Genomic DNA, 20,236 nt, shown 5'->3' with positions numbered 1-20,236 from the left:
GACTCCGCTTCATTACTCGTCCTCACCGGACATTTGTAACATTGGTCTCAGTGAGAAATGCTAACAAGGTTAACAAGCTGCTCCTGTATTTCCCTCCTTTCCCCTCTCCTTCCCCTCAGTCTTTCCCCTTCTTCATCTTCCTCTTCGCCCCCCCTTTTGTCCAGCCGTGTAATTAACTAGATGTTTAACAGCTGAGGTTGGACAGGGCACTGCTGTGTCTGAACACACATGCACACACACACACACACACACACACACACACACACACACACACACACACACACACACACACACACACGCACACGCACACACAGAAACACAGTTGGAGAAAGAAGTCTGTGTTTGTGGGAACAGAAAAAAGGGACAAGAGGAAGTCTTTGAGGAGAGAAAGGAGGACGGAAAGGAGAAATCTCAAGAGGGAAAGGATATGAAAGAAAGGGAAACGGGGTGAAGAAGTGACACGGAAGGAAAAATAGTATTAAGAAGTAAATGAGGAAATGTGTAGAAAGAAAGGAAAACTAATGGAGGAAAGAAGGCAAGCAACAGAAAATGGAAGTAAGCTGAAATGAAATTGGATAATCAAACAAGAAGTGTTTAAAAATAAAAAAGCCACTCTACCTGACCCAAAGGTGTGACCGGTGGTTGAACCCAGCATGGTATTAATCACTGCAGCACTCTAGCCAAACCTCATTACTCCCCTTTGTTCACTTTTATTACCTCGTCCTCCTCTTACACACACTCGTGCGCACACATACACACACTCTCTACCACTACACCTCCCACCTTTATCTCAACTCATCTGTCTCCATCACCGTCATCGAGTTTTCCCTCCTTTTTTCAAACCCACTTCAATCCATCCGTCTTTAAACTTCAAAACAATCCCACGATTTGTTGATATCAAATAAATTCTAAGAGTATAATTACTGCACTCTAAAAAACAGGTTGGATTTGTTGTTCATTGAGTAAATTAAAGTTTCTCTGCAGCTTTTAATCAACTTTTTCAAGAAAGGTCTGCATGTGCAAATCATTATTTTTGTTCTCATTGTCCATATAGATCATTATCTTTTTCCTTACTTGTCACCAGCTTTGTTCTAAATCCAAGTTTAATAATATCAGTAAGATGTTTGAAACTGTTACCTGATGTTAAACATCCTCTGGAGGGTTCACTCGACCTTAAAATCAAGCTTTCAATTTCACCTCATATCAGCATTACAAGCAGGACATTTGAATACTTAATGTCCAAGATTTTTAATAGTAACTCAGCTCTTTATGCTTTCAATATTAGGGCTGGGTATAAGTATTCAATTCCTTTGAAGTATCAACCGAAATAAATTGATACAAGTAGGATCAAAACATCTTCTGTCAAACTATACCTGCACTCAACCGTTTTTGCACCCAGATCTAGAAAATATGACTATTTGTATGGACATGCTCACAGCCAATCAACGCTAGCATTATTTGATTTAATGGGGCATGTGATTGGCCCACTGCCACAGCAGCTACAACCCATCTGTGGTGGTGAAGTTGTGGTGAATATGAGTTAGCGCACTTAGCAGTTCTGCAGCCAAGATGCCACCTAAACGCTCTAAAGTGTGTCTACACTACAAGCCTGTTACCCCAGATAAAAGCAAGTGCATAAAATGTGGAATGGGTATGGAATGAAGTACTCAGTTGGTATCAGTATCACATTTTTTAAACAATACCCAGCCCTGTTAAACATCAGTGATCCGCCAGTTTTAAATCAACACCCATGATTTCTCACTCTTCAGTGTCTCTTTACTTGAACCCTCTGATGATCTGTTATACTCTCAGAAAACCTGCTTTCTAATCCCTCCTGTGCCGTAGAATGCACAGTTTGAGGCTTTTTCATTTATCTGACACCAAACTACGGTGGCCATGCGAATGATTTCTTTTTTGTGTGTCCGGAACAAAGTCTGAAGTAGCTCTGTTATAGAGCCACTAGAGGTTTGTTCGAATGGAGGAGAAACCGCAGAGTGTGACTGACATGTTGGGTCGCGTCCTGTTTCCTACCTAACCTAATAGACGATGTGTTCTCTTTGATAAACACATCCATAACAAAGCCATTTTTCCACATAAACCTAATAAAACCTGAACCTTAGCAGTGACTGAAGTAGTTATATGAATATTTATCTCGGCTTCGGGAGGTTGATAGAGACATCAGAGAAGAAAACAACAATATGGGTCATTTTTGAAGTGATAAACAGTTTATTTTGTTCAGTTTGAACGCGTGTGTGTATAACAGTAAGTGTGAGTGTGTAGGTCTGCATTTCTGCATACACCTGTGGACTTGAGTGTGTATGCTGCGAGGGTTACAGCGTCCTTGGTACTATCAGTGTCGGTTTGGTAATGAGCCTAATCTCAGGAGGAAAGAGGAAACATAGTCCAATGGGGGGGAGGGGGCACGCAGGAAGTTAAGTCGGAGCACAACTCATCAGGAAAAGTCACCTTTCACTTCCGTTCTGATCCCAATTTCCTCTGCAGCGTCGTAGAATTGCGCAACATTAAAGTGGCCTAGGGAGAGCGTCCTTCAATCGAAAGGTCGTAGTCATGGCGCCAAGACATGCGCCGTCGCCGAGAACAAACCTGTTCCTGCTCACTCAACGTATCTCACACTGGAAATGAGCATCAGCTAATAAATGCATAGAATATAAATGGGAGAGTTCAGTAATGCTATACATGAAGCATTCCTGCTGCTCCTTCTTCTTCTTTTCAACTTGGAGGCGACTGAAGTGATACGTCACTTTTATCCTGCATATATTCCGAATAAACATTTTAAAGCTAATTGATTGGTGGATCATTTGAATGCAAATTGCAGCAATTAATGCTCAGTGCACTCATCAGAGAGAGGCACTGCTGAGCAAGATTTAAAAATATATATATATGTATAGTTGTCGAGCTCTTAAAAGGTAAACTAATCATTAAAAAAAAACCCAGTCTGGTTTAATGAGTCATAAGCTGTCAGTAACATCAAAGCGGCCTCCTTTATGGTTTTGTTTGGTTTAATAATCATCCCGGAAGCAGTTATAGAAGCATATTTAATAAGCTTCCCTTACTGCTCTTGCAAAGGAGCAAAGTGTCTTTCATCTAGTAGCCCAGGCTCTCTGCTAATAAGTTCCAGAAAGTGAGAAACTAGACAAATGGAAACATAAAAAAAAAGTTCCAGATGCCCCTATGTCACCTTTTTTTTCTCCGTTCTTCTTTCTTTTTACTTTTATGGCTTTGAATTTAGTGAGCACAAAGAGAAGAGTGGAGTTTATGAAGCTGGCTCCTGCAGGTACTTCAGCTAGGTAAACAGATGACATTGATCCGATACTCTTGTAATATAACGCTGTATTTTATTCAACCTAAACAAATCGATGCAATGTAGGTTCTGCTATAGGTGAGACTGCGCATTTCTGCATCGGAAAAATGAAAACGAATGATAAAAAAGTGGATTTAAGGAGAGTTAATCAAGTTTTTCACACTTTAGTTCTGCCACTTCCTCTGTGAGAGGCCTGTGTTCCTTCCAGAGTGCAGAGGTGGCAGAAGGAGAGCTGAAACCTGCGGGCTAGTAAGACTAGATGAGAATCTACAGTCACCTGCTCCAGTCTGAGGTCCCCTCTGTGCCAGCTGACCTGAATCCCACTCCAACTGCCCTCTGCCCCGAGCTGTAGGGCAGAGCACGCTCCCTGCTCCCATCACCCTCCCACCCTCCACTCGCTCTGCCAGTCCTTCACTCACCACAAGCGATACAGCAGCCCGGAGCATGTCGCATGTTTTAAAGTTGCCAAATTAAGTTATTTTCTCCCTTCTGTGTGTGTGTGTGTGTGTGTGTGTGTGTGTGTGTGTGTGTGTGTGTGTGTGTGTGTGTGTGTGTGTGTGTGTGTGTGTGTGTGTGTGTGTGTGTGTGTGTGTGTGTGTGTGCGGTTGTTCACTTTGAGAGAAATCATCAGAGCCACAAATACAAGAGGACAAAAGGTCACAATCACTTAACATCAATAAAAGTTTCAGTGTGTTTTTGTGTCTACATGAGGGAGCGACATAATGGACTGCTAAAACAAATGACCTTTGGACAGTAACTAAGGATGCATCTCTTTAACATACACACACACACTCACACACACACACACACACACACACACACACACACACACACACACACACACACACACACACACACACACACACACACACACACATGCATCAGACCGTTGTCACTTTTGGGGACATTACATAGATTTACATTCATTTTCTGGAGATGTACACTAACACTAACCCTAACCATCACCACTACTTGCCTAACCCTAACCTTAACCTTAACCACTGACCCAAAAATCTTTCTTTTCCCAATTAGGCACACAGCTTTTGTCCCTAATTGCACAAACCAACCCCTATCAAAGTCTGAAACGTGTCCCCCTATGACAGAGCACATACAAACACACATAAAACAGAAAGAAAAAGAAAGTTACTTATGTAATTTGTTACTTTCTTGATTATTTTCCTGATATCACTTATTTAAAAACTCCATATAAGTAGTATTTGCTAAACTTTCTCTCCTATATTTCTTAAACATTAACGTAAATAACTCATATTTTTAGGTTCTCAATGTCCCACTGAGCAACTGCTCAAAGCAGATTTGTCAAAGCACTTGACTTTTAATCAAGCAACAAAAGCACATACAGTGATGACAGCCTGTCTGTTAATGAACCTTCTGTTGGAAGAAAGATTAAGGCGACTCTGGTAGTGATTTGGCAGATAATAACTGCAGAGACTGTTAAGACTAAGAAAAAGAAAAAACGAGAGAGAAAAAAAGAGAGAGAGATGACAGAGTAAGTCTGGTTGCCAGAAAAACAGCAAAGTTTTAGCAGACTAAACTGCTGTCAGGCGATGGATTTGGATGGATTTGTGATTTGATGGATGGGTTTGAAAGAGAAAGATCCAAACAAAGAGGAGCAGAGCCAAAAAAAAAAGAGGAAGATTTACTTGCTGGTACAGAGGGAGCAACCTTGATAACTGTGTCATTTAGCCAGTAGACTTAACAACAAGAGCCATCATTTAGTTTGTATTGTAGTTACACCCTTAACAGTGCGGCACCATAACTAACTGGTATCATTTTAAGTTTTGAGCATAAACTGAGAACAAAATGAAAGTGTTCAAAGTGTCATCTGTCACTTGATGAGCCGTTTTCCAGCTGACAGCAACATTTTAACTAAGCTCATGAAGAGTTATAGTAGATGAAATGGGATTTGGCTGCGTTTACATGAGGTGGAAGAAAATACATCATTTTCCTGAACATAGCTGCTCTACACAAGGAAATACTTCCATAAGAAGGATGGAATGAGGCTTCTAAGAAATGAAAAGTATGTGTGGGAGTGAGTGTTTGCGCTACTCTGAATTGTCCACAGAGCTTATTGTGAACTGTCTTCATAGGGACTACTTCTTTGTTAGAAAGTAGTCAAATGTAATATAATTCAATAATTCAAGAAATAAATTCTAATCATATTTGTGTTGTTTTCTTCTGTCTTCTTCCAGATCCTTGTAAACTCCATTACCCAGCCTGCCTTGCTGTATGAAAACATTGTGGTGAGCGACGGGAGCCCCATCCTGAGGGATCTGCTCTTCAGCCCGGAACATCAGTACTTATACGCCCTCACCGATAAACAGGTGACACATGAACACACAAACACACACACACACACACACACTCCGAATACAATGATGTACAGCTAGGCAAGGTCAGCGGTGCAGCCCCATAATGCAGGCTGCTGTTGCCGCTGACAACCCTGAGGAAGTGATGACTAAATATCAATACCCATTTATCTGTCTCTGAGATTTTAGGGATGAATCCAGTGATACATGACAGCTTGTAGCATACACATACATGCACGCCTAGATCAATGAATGTGTATGTACGGTATGTGTGCATTGCTATATACACTACTGGCTGAGCATTCACAAAAATGCACAAACACACATGTCTTCATTGTAGTTAGTAAAGGGGAGCAGAAGAAAAAAAGAAAATGAAGAAAGGAACTGAACCATAAAGAGTTGATGAGGAGAGAAAAACATACACTGGGGGAGAACGAGCAGTAAAGCTAATTACATACATACAGTACCACAGGGACATGTGCAATATAAGAAGTAATACACACACTCTCACTGAGTGAAGAGTGCTAATTAATATAGTGGATATTAAAGTGTGTCACATGTAGGATGAAACATCATACCGTCCTTCTATTGGGAATACAATATACATGCACCCTTTTTTATTTTAATTGGATTGTGTGATGGCTTTATTTTTTTAATTTCCACAAGGACAACAAAATGACAAAATTCAAGATCTTCATTGTAAATAACAATTGCTTTTTTGTTTATGGAAACCGCCAAAATAAGAGAAGTTATCACAAAATATTGGCTGTGTCGAACCATCTACTTTTATTTAAGCTCCTCTGCTTGAACATAACATGCCCAACAACAGAAGAATGCTCTACAGACAGTTACAGACAGGACTCAATGGTACAAGCACTTCTTTTGGGAACCTTTTGTCCCATTAGCGACTGAGCTAACAAACTTGCTAACTGTCAGTCAGCAGACTCATTAGCATGAAGCCTTTTGTTCTTTTCTAATAATTATTTATTGAACAAAATGATGCACAATCCCCCAAAAACAACAAAATGCCAGTGTGTAAACAAAACAGTACAGAATAAATAACAAGAAGCTTAGGGAAAGATATGGACTACAATGGCCCCAGTTGGCTAGCATGTTGACAGTTAGCTTACAAGTTACAGTAGACACAGATCATTTTTTGCTGTGTCACTTCCTGTTGTGACTAGGCCTAACGTGTTAAAATAATTCATATGATACATTTAACAGTTTTCATATAATTGAATGCATATTTTTTAATTTAAAAAAGAGAAAGATATAATATATGTTCAATTCTCTCAGGTTAGAAAATCAGGAGACTTTAAACACCCTCAGGACCATCCTAGCAAGAGTGACTTTTTTTAAAGGACATTCTTCATAAAATAATGTGTATTTCATAACGACCTTCCAACAGAACATTTACAAACAACACAAGAATAAAGCATTTTGTTTATGACAGCAAGTAGGCCTACATTTCCAGAAAGTCACACCAAAGTCAACATTTATGCTTTTTGACAGTTGTCAATGCTAGGATATTATTATCCCATTTTATTCTGTCTCATTTGAAGGTGCTTTGTCATTACCCATACCGACTTCATCTACAGAGCAATAAAACCCTGCATTCCTCGCATCTGAGTGTTGTTATATTAAAACGGCATCACTCATGTGAGTTTGATACTGAGGTTTGCAGAGTACGGCCATTTCCTCTACTCCACTTCCCCTCGTCTCCTTCCTTTACCTGCACCACTCTCTTATCTCATAACGGTTAATGACCGCGATGTGATAACCTTCAACGAGACTTCCCCCAGTTCGTAGACAGTAACTGCCATGTGAGTGCTCTGTAATTTACCAGCGATTAGACATAATTAACTTCCATGTGTCTGAATGAGCACGGGAGAGGAAGCGAAGTGTAATTGATACAAATGGACGACATCCGTGTTGATGTGACAGGGGAAATAAGGCCCTTCGATCATGGATAGCGAGTCCGGGGAGAGACGTTGAAATGTACTGCAAAGGGAGATAGATTAATACATATTCAAGCAGAGTGAGTACACTCACACATACACACGGTTGATTTAGGAAAGGTCCATTCAGAGATGAATCTAATTCTCACAATTAATAACATTTGCAGTAAGGGTCAGTTGTGACATTAACACAAATCAAAGTGATACGTGTGAGTTGCAACGCTGCAAATAAAAGAGTGACAAAAATACAAGATCAGCAATTTGACAAAAAACTATAGAAAGAAAGTCAGAAGTCTATCCCAAAGCACTCGACAAAACTATTGTCGAGTGCTTTGAAAAAGGAGAGCTATTGAAAGCCTTCAGAATAATATATGTTTACAAAAAATAGTGAGCTGTCAACAGAGACTATTAGACTTAAGTGATGATATCAATTAGAATAATACTACCAGCATTGGGACCACGTCCAATGAGTATCTCTTATTTAAGCTGGCACTTCTCAGCAGCCTCTCACCATGATAGAGAAAACTGAAGGTCCTTTTCTCTTTTTTATTTCCCTGTCATCTACATTAAAGAAGGCTGCTATTGCCACCAGAAAGTCATTTTCAATTATTAAAGCTAGTGTTTTATTTTTGATGAGCGCTGATATGTCCGCTACATGTCTGTGCATGCTCGTAGGGAGGTCTAGTGACGAGAGGAAAGCATTGTCGAAAACACAGTGCTTCCTCTTTGCGAAGATCTGTTGAAGATATTGTTGTATTTTACAGAATATGTGGGCATACGTGTCTGGAGCTCTTTTTTTATTCTACAATGAAGATGAATTTTCCTCTAAAACTTGCAGAATAGACGGATTAGGAACATGGGCAAAAATACAGGAAGAGTTAAAGACAGTTAGCATCAGAGTGTGAATAAAAACGCTACATTTTGTTCAGACAGACATTTCCGCCAAATTGTCTGTTCCTTCACTAAGAACTAATAATAACTCATTTCCATTAGCAATTAAGGATTACCGCAATTTGGTGCATCTACAAAGCAGATTCTCCTTTATGAGCTCATTTTTGCTTCAGACCTTGGCTGTGATGCCAGTTTTACTCTAAAAGATTCACCTTTCAGTCTGTGTAATTTTGTTTCTGTGGAAATAAGAATCACACTCACTGATGGAGTAAAAGAGATGGAGCGGCCATTTCTTTGAAAAACAGATAATGGCGTTTCACTTCCACAGCTTTCACACTGACCAAAGTCACAGTCCAGCCAGTGAATGAAACAGAGACGGAGAGAGGAAGTGAGAGAGTGGGTGAGAGCTCTAGAAGGTGGGAAAATATAATTGGTTTGCAGGATATGCTCTGTTCCTTTCCTCCAACTCCTCCCGCTTCATCTTTTCAATATTCTTAGAGGTCTTCACTTCTGTCTTCTCTCAGATGGAGGGAGTTTATGGAGTAACCGCTCTCTCAGTAGTGACTTCAGACAGCACAGAATAGAGTAAGGATCTCCCCTCCGCTGCTGAAAGTGAACTTGTGTTCCAGGCAGAATGGGACCAGACTGTGTACGAAGCCTCCCTGGCTTGCTGATGAGGAACGTCAAGCAGGCCAGCATCTGTCTGGACCAATATATTGTGGTTTTAAGGTCACTGGCCAAGCCCAGGGGTGTAAACTACTTTTTTTTAAGCCAAAAAAAGCAGTCAAAGGAAAAACTGTAGCAGTTTTCTCTGGACTCCACAGACATTTAGTAACAATCACTGATCCAGAGTGATGAGAACATACAAGTGATGATCGTTTCTGTCGTCTGTTCAGTTCACGTGAGACAGAAGGTGTTCAGATGTGTGGCCGCTTTTCCCCCCCAAGAGGCTGGAGTGTCTTACTAGTTTAGCTCAAGATGAGAGCGTACTGGTACCATAACTTCAGTGTGAAAAACAATGCTGTTAGGTAACCTGTTTGAAGGATAAAACAAGCAAACAGACAAAAAGAAAAGGAAATTTCCACCAAATTCTGGCCCTGACCCAGCTGCTCTGACCTGACCTGACCTGCCCTAGATCCACTCAGATGCCTCTGTCCTTGGAGCCAACCAAAGATGCCCTCACAGAGCATTTTAGCTCTTATTTTGTTTTCTTTCTTTGTCTCTTTCTTTCTTATTTTGGTTAATATTGCACCATTCCTCCTTTTTTTTGGGTCTTATTTTGTTTTGGCCTCTCTCACCTCTATATCTTTCACCTAGGAAACCCACCCACCCGCTCAGGCACACACACCTACACACCCATGCTTACTACAATAAGAACATCTAAGCTAAACATGCTTTTTTCCCCTTTTTTGCTTGCCTGTTATATTGCTTTTTGTTATTTTTTTGTTAAAGTCTTATTCTCTCTCTCTCTCTCTATCTCTCTCTCTCTCTCTCTCTCTCTCTCTCTCTCTCTCTCGTCTTGTCTTATACCATGTCATATTTGTTTGGCCACTAGGGGGCATGAGAAACAAGTTCTGAACACAAACCATTGACACATTTTCACCTTATAAAGTTGCACTAATAAATTAACATGATAGCAAAGTAGTTAATCAGAGCTTTTTTTAATTATAAAGCAGTTTTCTTCTGCAGTAGTAAACAGGACTAATAAGAAACAGCGTGGGGTGCAAAACTAAAACAGTGAGATTAAAAATGCTAAAATGCTCCGTAGAGTTCCAAAAAACCTCAAAGTCAGGTGATAAAATAAATTAAAAAAACTCCTACTTACATGGGGTCTGCAGTAGAAACTTTCTCACCATGTCACTTGACATTTTGTTATATTGTATACAGAGTCTCTTTGGCGAGCACTTGAGTGTGGTATACCTTCAACCCTGTTTCCCCCTCTTCTTCCTCCTCTTCATCCCTCCTTTTCCCCTCTTCTCCTTGTTGAATAATAGAAATGCCAAGTGATGGGAGCTCAAACATCAAAAAGCCCATTTCCCAGCTTGACAGAGCAATTTACCTTTCCCCATATTCACTCACACACGTAATTAAAGGTGGTGGATTGGACTGCAGCAGTATAGACTTGCGTATCTGTATAGCAGTAGTGACTCACACATCAGAATGCACACACACACATACACACACACGCGCACGAACACACATAGCGCGAAAACATAAAACCGCCTGATTCACAGTGAGAGGAGAGTTTTCGATTAGCGAGCGATAGATTTATACGCGACTGTCTCTGCGTCTCTGCAACACACACACACACACACACACACACACACACACACACACACACACACATACACACTGTACGTTCACAAACAGTCTCTTCTATGTTCTGTCTGTATCTTGGCCCGCCTCTAACTTTTCTCGGTCTCTTTAGGTGAAGTCACTGATTTTTTTTTCTTCTCCCTCATAAAAAATGAACAGTGACACTAAATCAATTTTTATCACTGCAGTTGTTTCCTCGTTACATGTTCAAATTGCCCCGATCTAATAAAAAAAGCAGCAGGGGTAAGAGAGATTTTTCATCCTGTCATCATCATCATCATACTCTGTCGTTGACGTCACCGAGACATCTTCAGACATCCTGAAAGTCCCTATGGATGACATCACCTAATTGCTTTAAAGTAAATGACTAAGTGGATTACAGCTTGTAATCTATTGATTTCTGGTGTACCCTTGAACCAAATTACTCATTTATCATATAATTACCAGCATTGCATCTATTGACTACTCCCATGTTCTGCTTTTTTTCCATACTAAAAGAGGCTTGGGGCTGGATTTTGGAATTGTAATCTACTTCCTGTATTGATGCATAGCCTCTGATCTTCTCTGTGTCGTACCATCACCGCCAGATTACCACTATTGAAGTCGCAGGGCAAGGTCAAGCCTCTTGAGCTTGTAAAACAGCTTCGTAAGGTGACCCGTTGGCAATGAGCGGCTTTGGCGAGTCCGCTCAGACAGTGGCATAATGGTGCGATGATGTACCTCCGCGTATCGATTTAGCTACAGTACAGAAATGAGCCCGTACTGTACTGCGTGGTGGAGAAACCCTACCCCTGGCAGCACATCAGAGAGGGCTCATATTCAATTCACTCAGCGTTTACTGCACTTGGAGGTCAGGGAGAAAAGACTGCCGCGCTCTCCTTTTTTTAAAAAGCAACTCCTTTGGTGTTTGTCCAACTTTGAAGTCGCTTAAAAATGTTAGTGAAGACGGGGGACAGGGGGGAATAATAAAGAGAGGCTGCAGGAATATATATACAGGAAGTGCCCTTGGCCCTGTCAGCTAATTGGTGAGCTGAGTCTTGGAACGTTATGTCTTAGCAGTTGTTTTAAAATCAGCGACAGTATGGTCTATTGCTTAAAGACACTGTCATTCAACCAGAGGACAACAGTGAATATTATGGCGGAAGTGCCTCATGGAGAAGTCCTTAAAGTTCAAGCATTTTACTTAAACTTACGCCTGTCCTCACAGATTTAAGCAAAGACATCAAGAAACAGACTTTTTGCATAATTTACATTTAAACAACATGAGTAATTGCAGCCATTCCACATAAAACTGCTATCCCTGGGATTTTTCTGAGGCAGAGAAGAGCTATTTCTTCATTTGACAACAGTGGAAGAAGCGCTGGTAGAAGTGCTGATAACAGTGTACTCCTGTGTTCATTAACAGTCTGTGTGGAGAACATTGGATTTGTTTTGGCATTTTATTATGAGGGTTTTCAGCACTGGACAAAAGTCTCAGACATAAGCCTAGTCTAATAAATAAGACATAAGTTTAAGACGTATGACATAAGTCTGAAAATAAGACATATGTCTGAGAAAAAAAGTCTTTTTTCCTCTGGTTGGTACCTGGTATGTTTTCAAAGTCAGACCATTTATTATGGTTTATATTATAGTTTTCATACATAACATTGTATTATATATTGTAGAATGGTAAATGTGGCTGATGACTTATAATAATGGCTTTTTAAAATACATATTTTGTGTTATAATATAAATCACAAATTTGTAGTCTGCTGCCAAAAACTGAAAACATAAACAAACACATACTTTGACATTCCTTTTTATCTTCAGCAAAGCACTCTATTATATTTTTGGATATCTGCTGAAACTTGTCCTTTTCCTTACTCACACACCCACACACACACACCAGGCGCCTGTCTGTCAAAGCGGAGAGATGAGTGATCGGCTGATCAGAATGTAATTTGTGAGACAGTCAAAGAGACAGGGATAGATAGATAGAAAGAGAGATGTCTTAATGTGGTTGAGAGGAACAGCGTGACTTGGATTTGAACGAGGAAATGGGCTGAAGTTGATTTGCGAAAGAGCTAAACTGAGTGACTGTGAGAGTGTGAGCGAGTGTGACAGAAAGAGAGAGGGGGGGGGGGGGGATGAAATGACTTAGGATGTATCTGATCTCAGCAATTATATGTCAATTAAGTGATGCTTCATGAGAACAGAGAATAAAAGTAATATTTTGAATAGTGTGACTCGAGGGCTACCACTTTAGCGTTAAAGGAACACTCCCCCTTTTTTTTGTAGTCATTAATCTGCAGGGTATATTTTTACTTGATGTCTTAGTGTGGTTTTAAACGGTACATCGCCCGCTGTAATTTTACCCTAATCCAGACAATACAGGCTAGTAATATTACACACAGCAATTTGCTCTCTCGCTTGTATCTCTCATGTGCCGGAGTGACAAAAAAGGGAAAGATGACAAAGAAAACATATCTAGGAGGGTTACTGCCGATCATATCTGCCGTCAAAAGGCGAGTTGGGTTTCTATCACAGCCTGTTGGATATGAAACTGCCAAAAGTTTCCCATTGTGTGTACCTGTTATTGAGATATGACTAATACCTGCCGGTGATCAGAGGGCTTAGAAAAAAACACAAAAACCGCACTCCTAAAGAATAATGATGGAGAGATCCTCTCTTTTTTTTTTTTTACAAGGCACCGTATTTCTCTTCCTCCTCCTCCTCCTCTCTTGTCTCTCGCCTCCAAGGTTGTGTGTCTGTCGGTGTCTGCTCGTGATGTATGGCTTCATTTGCTGTGTTTTTCTGTGTCCGGCCAAATTCAAGACAGATGAGAGCAGAACAGAGAGACAGACAGAGAGGGACGAAGATAAATAAATATATATATGTATTAAAAAATAGTCAAAAAATAGTGGAAATGTGTCTTAAAAGGGGGGAAAAGTGTCCAATCATCTTGCTTTCTGTATGTAATTATATATTTTAGTTTAACACGTTATTGTTCATACAGATTATTAACTCACATGTGTAAATACTACATCAGAATATGTGTATTTCCACTAATGGCCGTTCTGTGTGCCAGTTACATGTGTATGTGTGTTTGTGTGGAAGTCGTACAAATCTGGGTGGCTGGCAGAATAAGCCATCCATCAGCCTATTGTGTAGTGATAGCGCCTTATATTCTCTCCCCATATTATACAGATGGGACAATTACAGCCAGGCCTATAGCCGCGGCTAGCCGGGACCGCGCGGGGCCCCATATGTGGAATGAAACATCATTCACAATTACATTTGTGTGTCTTTCTCATCCATCCTTCCCCGCATTCCTCATCCATAACCCCACCACCACCACCACCACCACCACCACCACCACCACCCCACCCCTCCTTCCTTTCATCCGCCACTAGGCAAATTAAGAGCCTCTCTATCATGACCCAAATGAGAGAAACTCATTTGTAGCTGTTATTTATTTGTAATAACCCCCCCTCCCCTCCCCCCCGTTCTCTCCCCTGCTCTCCCTCTTTTCTTCCACTCTGGAAAAAGACAGAAAAACATAAAACAAGAGAGAAAAGCTATCTAAGTCCCACTGGAAGCATTTTTTTGTCCATAAACACAGTCCATTATCAGTTTGAAAACCAAAAATGAATGCTTAAAATGGACCTTTTCTTCCTCTATAATCTCATTTTTTGTATCTTCCTCTCCCTCCGTCTCCTAATTCTCACGTTTACTTCTACCCTCCTCACTCGGCTGTCCGCAGATGAATGTGTTTCCCTCTGCAGCAGCAAATAGGCCAGGAATGAAAATGCCATATTTAATATAAATAGGTGGTTCTCACTTACTTACTGTCTCACACACACACACACACACACACACACACACACACACACACACACACACGCACACACACACACACACACACACACACACACACACACACACACACACGTTCCCCAGCCACCTCAGTAAGACAAAGAGTCTTTGGCAGAGCAACTCCCGTTTCCCATCCCATTATCTGTTTTCTAAAACTCAATAATTGAACTGTTCCATTGGAATACATCATCCTCCCCACTATCACAAAACCCCATTGAATAAACTTCTCTTTCTGGCCATTGTGCTTGAGCGTGACATGTTTTTTTTTTTTTTTTTCCTTTCTTCCCCTCCTCCCTCTATCAGATAAGCTGTATTACTAGCGCAGTATTTGTCCAGGCGCAAGTAATGACTGCAATTTGCTGCTATTTGGTGTCCTTAAAGATGCCTGTGCCTGGTAATGGTAGCATTATAATAGTTATCAGACACAGGTTACTATTATCAAGCTATGAATCTGCCATCAACCATTGTGTCCGACTGTACATCAGAGTGACAGAGAGGGAGGAGATGCACAGCCTGCAGATGAAAAGGGGGGAGTTGCTGGGATCTAGATGAGAGACGTGCTGCTTGTATGAGAGCTGCCGATGGATATAACTTGAAAATAGCATCATATTACTGTAGGAACATATACAGTACAGACGTGGCTCCAATTATTGCTACTCTTGTATTATATTAAAATATAGCCCTGAACAGTGTTGAATACATGTCTGTGTTTGGTTTGCAGTGGAACAAAACAGAAACAGTTGTGAAAATTACTGAACTCTTTTTAATTCAACAAAGATTTTCCAAAAAAAAGGCTGGACAAAATTACTGGTACCCAAGTTGTAAGAAGTAATTGATTCGTAGTGATACTTAAAGGAGACTAATGTGTTTTAATTAGTATCACAGGTGTTTTCAATTTTATCCAGCCAGTTTAAAGGGAGAAAATGAATCATTCTGCTGTTTTTGTTCCACTTTGTGCATCGCATTGAACATAGAAAGTGGACTGAAAACATGAAAAAAAGGTAATAACTGGTCATCATTAAGGCTACAAGATCATCTCCAAAGAGCTATGTTTCTGTGACCACTGTTGAAACTGACAAAAAAAAGGCAGCATAAAAAAATTAAAATGGACATTGAAAAACATCATGATGCACAAATATCACAATTTCTTTAATGCCTGTGTTTTATTTTTCACTCTAAGTTAGGGTTAATTGATTATTGTGAGTATTAAACACTAAGTACAGCTGAGCCTGATGCTAACGTTATTAGTTTCACAGATATTTGGTATTAACCAAAGTATTTAGAGATTGACTTAATGATGGCGCTAGATGAAAAGAGAGGCAAACACCATGGTAGATTGAAGATATCTCCTGTGCAGTGCTGTGTGTCACATTAACTCCTGCAAAAAAAACCCCATCCTCATAACCACTTAAAACAAATAACCAAGCTGTAGATATTCTGCTCACAGATTGAGGTCAAAATTCTTTATGGAACATAAAAACTTTGAATGCAGACTCTGCAGACTATTTCTCCCACATGAATCATGACTGGAACAGATCCTAGCACAGTTCTCTGCAGGAGGGCGTCAGAGGCTGCCTCATGCGGTGGGAGTCTTCAGTCATCTGATAGAAGGAGGGGCTTGGGCAGGGTGCTACAAAATGACTTTTCTGACACACAGAGGTGTGATGTTCAGTCCAAAACTAAAGCACTGATTGAAATCAGTTAGATGGAAGAAAAAGGTTAGGGAACATTTTTTAAGTATACAGTGACATGAAAACCAACATATATACGCATGTGTGATTAATTATGCAGCAGCAATACAGGGGAAAGACATGAAAAGAGCCTGATTTACTGTTTGAAGGTTGAGAAGTTTAAAAAAAGGTACATGAAGTATAGTTTCCCCTTTGAAGGTTTCTACACTGCTGTGCATGCAGCTGCTATCAAAATTCACCCTCAACACCTTCCAGCTCACCTGGCGTGCCCCCCTGCCTCTGCAGTGTTATTGATGTCCTACGTCACCTGACGGAGGCAGCAGGAGGCGCGTGCGTGCATGTGCTCTCGCATGTGGACGTGTCTTGGGTGGTCAGCAATGTAGTTAAATACTTCACTGTCCCAGGAAACCTGTCTCAAACTCTCAATTTGGTCCAATCGTGACTTTTTCATTTGTTTGTATGTGTGTGTTTACTCGAGGCGGTTTCCTGTCTGCCAATTTGTCTGTCAGTGACGAATGAAATCCAGCACATTGAGATAAAACACATGGATGCTGATACACTGGAGATCAGAGACATTTAAAAGAGAGCAGAGCAAAACAGAGTGTGCACAGGTATGATTAAAACATTTCCAAATGTCCTCCTGAAGGATAATACCTCGTGTTTTTACAAGCTGAGTGAATATCAAGGTAATTTGTGTTTCTTGATAATTGTACACACAGATGGTGTTGGCGAAAGTGCAGTCAGCAACAGAAAACATGTCTGTTTCATGATAACTGCAAAGACAACTTCCTGTGGAAATGGACTCCTTAAATGATAATCCCTGTCTTTCTCACTGTCTCCCCTGATGTTCAGACACTTCTTTGGTAGCACTTTAAGAGGCAGGTACATTTGGACAGCATTGTTTGATGTCCTTGTTAATACCCAAGTTCTCCAGTTTCCCCACAGAGATCATTAAAGTTTCATCTTATCTTAGACTCGCAGACACACAGATGGCAGCCATAGAGATTTAGAGAACAAAAGGAGTAATCCTCGATGTTTATCTGAATGGTGTACAATGAGATATTCTTTGCAAGGAACTCACAGACATTAAGCAAACGTAGTCCTCTTATGTTCTGATGACAGCTTATGTAAGTGTTGTTTTCAGTATAAAAAGAAGTAGATGGTCTAGTATTTCCTCTTTGCTTGGATTTCATTTGGGCACTGCCTGTTTTAATTTAAGGTTTGTACTTCTTGACAGAACATAAGCTGGAAGGATTTATAGACAGTATACAGTATATATCACAATTTACCCTCAAGGTTGAAGGAGTTCATGTGTCTGAATGTGTGGTAGTGAAGTCAAGGTTTCATTACTGCATCAAAGGCCTTACTGAGGTGCATTTTTTATTCCACATCCTTAAATTTAGGGGATTTGAAAGGGATGGATTGAGAAAGGATTGAGAACAGAATGGTCAAAATTGATGAAGCAGAGGTCGAGATATTTAGACTTATAGTCCTGAGTATGGGTCACACTCCAACTCATGTTGTAATGTGATAGTGGTTTTTGTTACACCCTCCCTGCCCCGTAAACACTCATCTATTTTCACTTCAATGCCCCAACATGCTTTTAATGAACAACACCAAGAGTCTACAACTATTCTTAGGCACAGCGGTACTTTGAGCTTATTGCTAACACACACTGATGTTTGTTAGGTTTAACATTTACCATGTTCACTATCTAAGGCTAAACACAATGTACACCCGAGACTGATGGGCTTTACTGTTGCAGGCGTTTTGTCATATTGGCAAATTCAAATTTTGACCTGATGATGGCATTGATGCAAATATCAGGGTATCATCAAAGATTTTACAGTTCGTCCTGATTTGAACACAAGACTGCGCTAGATTTCACAGTTGTCCAGCCAATATTTATCGAGATATTTTACTTTAAATAAAATATCAACCTCATAGTGGTGTTACAAGAAAGGAGGATCACCAAAGATACATCATATAGGAATCATGAATGTCTCTACAACATTTTCTGCCAATTCATCTAGTGGTTGAGGTATTTAATTGAAAAAAGGAAACAAATGACATTGTGGTGGCACCTGAAGTCAGAGGACTCACTCAGACTCACACAAAAAAATGAATCCAGGAAGAGATAGATATTTGTCCTTAAGTAGTGCAGAATACCATGGAGAAAAAAATCTCTGGCACTTTGTCTTCAGGTGAAATAGTATAGTGAATGTATTCTTGGAGCATAGGCAATCAAGCAGTCCAAAGCATATCGACTCAGGGTCAGACCCTGATGTCTTCATCAGGGTCAAACTCTAGATTTGATACGCGTTGGTCTGCTTGATTGCTTTATCGAGTGCTTTATTTTTTATCCATGGTTTTCTGCACCACTTAAGGACAAATATCTAGCCAGACTTGGTGGATTTTGTCTTTCGTAGTTTTATCTGTCTCAGTAAAGACCACTTGTCATATGGACCATCAGAAGCCATGCATGTCATCACACAAGTCAGAATAATCCTGATAACACTGATGACACGGTCCTCAAGACCATTAAACCCATCTCTATTTGGGAAATCAGTGGAGTGCCCCTTTTAAAGTAGTGACTCTCCAACTTTTCAGTTTTTAATCAGTTACAATTCAGTTCACTTCATTTGTAATCAATTTAATTTACTGTAATTTACATGCAAGAAGTGAAACAAACAAAACAATATTATAAAACAGGAGCAATATGCACAGCTGTTTATCTTGCCCAGTATGTTTTAATGTTAAGTATAAATTTGAAGGTATGAAGGGTGTAGTCCAGACAATAAAGTCCAGTGCACAGTTGTGAGAAATTGACTTTTTCTACAATCTGTTTAGCATCCCCTGAAGTAAACTGCTTACTTCCATTACTATTTTAGAACTGCGGGCAGTACGCAGTATATTAGAGAGAGATGTTTGTCAGAGGGCGTAATCTTAACTCGTGTGTTTGTTTACATGTGTTTAAGCCTGTACTTCTCCCCCTCCAGCTAGCCTTGCATGCAGCAGTATGGAGCTGTAAGCATCAGCTACAGAACTGTTTATCTCTGATAGTCACAGCACTTGTTCCTTTAATCTCATGTTCCAGGCACAGGACACCTACGGTAGATCCTGTTTACACCGGGCCTATGGTACGAGCTGTTTGATGGTGGTTTGTGTGCAACATTAACCATGTCTGTGTTCCTGTGTCTGTGTTTTATTTCCAGGTCACTCGTGTGCCAGTGGAGAGCTGTGAGCAGTACGCCTCCTGTGGAGCCTGTCTGGGATCAGGAGACCCTCACTGCGGCTGGTGTGTGCTGCATAATGTGTAAGTGGCTATCTGCTCACTATTCAATGCTTACAGTACATCCAGTGTGTGCCCTGATACTACACTTAATTATAATCTGCCACTGTGATGGATGGAGCTGTGCAAATTCTATCAATTCTTTTTTTTATTAGTCCTTTTTTTGTTTATGTTAACCATGTTTTATGAACCTGTTTTTTATTGAATTTCAGTATCTGGGGATTTTAACACCAAATGCTAAAGCCACAATGTTCCACCTTACTATAACAGAGAAAAGTGCAAACAAAGTCCCAAAAAGGCTATTCATGGTCCCAACATATAGACAGTATACTGTATATCTTCATTGTGGAAAAACAATATATGCTTTTGAAATAACACAAGTTAAAGAAAAATGAGCCAAAGAGTCCAAAATGGAGGAAGCTATCATATCTTATTAGCTTTCACTGTACTATCAACTTTTATTATACTTCTGAAGCGTAAACTGCTATATCATTTTGTTGTTTGGAGCTCAATATAATGACAATAATGCTACTAAGTTAATGTCTCTTGAATAAACGGTGTGAACTCATTGTCCTGCTAGCAAC

The 20,236-nt window shown here is 40.2% G+C and overlaps 1 protein-coding gene across 1 annotated transcript in view; it reads left to right on the top strand.

The window, feature by feature from the left end:
- Positions 1-20,236, top strand: part of LOC133988238 (plexin-A1-like) — a 223,697-nt gene that overhangs the window by 81,384 nt on the left and 122,077 nt on the right. Inside the window, 2 exon segments of the mRNA XM_062427813.1 lie at positions 5,533-5,664; positions 19,576-19,676. Of these exon segments, the coding sequence (XP_062283797.1) occupies positions 5,533-5,664; positions 19,576-19,676 (233 nt within the window).

The sequence above is a fragment of the Scomber scombrus genome, chromosome 10 (assembly GCF_963691925.1).
Source record: "Scomber scombrus chromosome 10, fScoSco1.1, whole genome shotgun sequence".
Taxonomy (NCBI): domain Eukaryota; kingdom Metazoa; phylum Chordata; class Actinopteri; order Scombriformes; family Scombridae; genus Scomber; species Scomber scombrus.
Note: the sequence above shows the minus strand (reverse complement) of the source record. Positions and strands in the feature narration are given on the sequence as shown.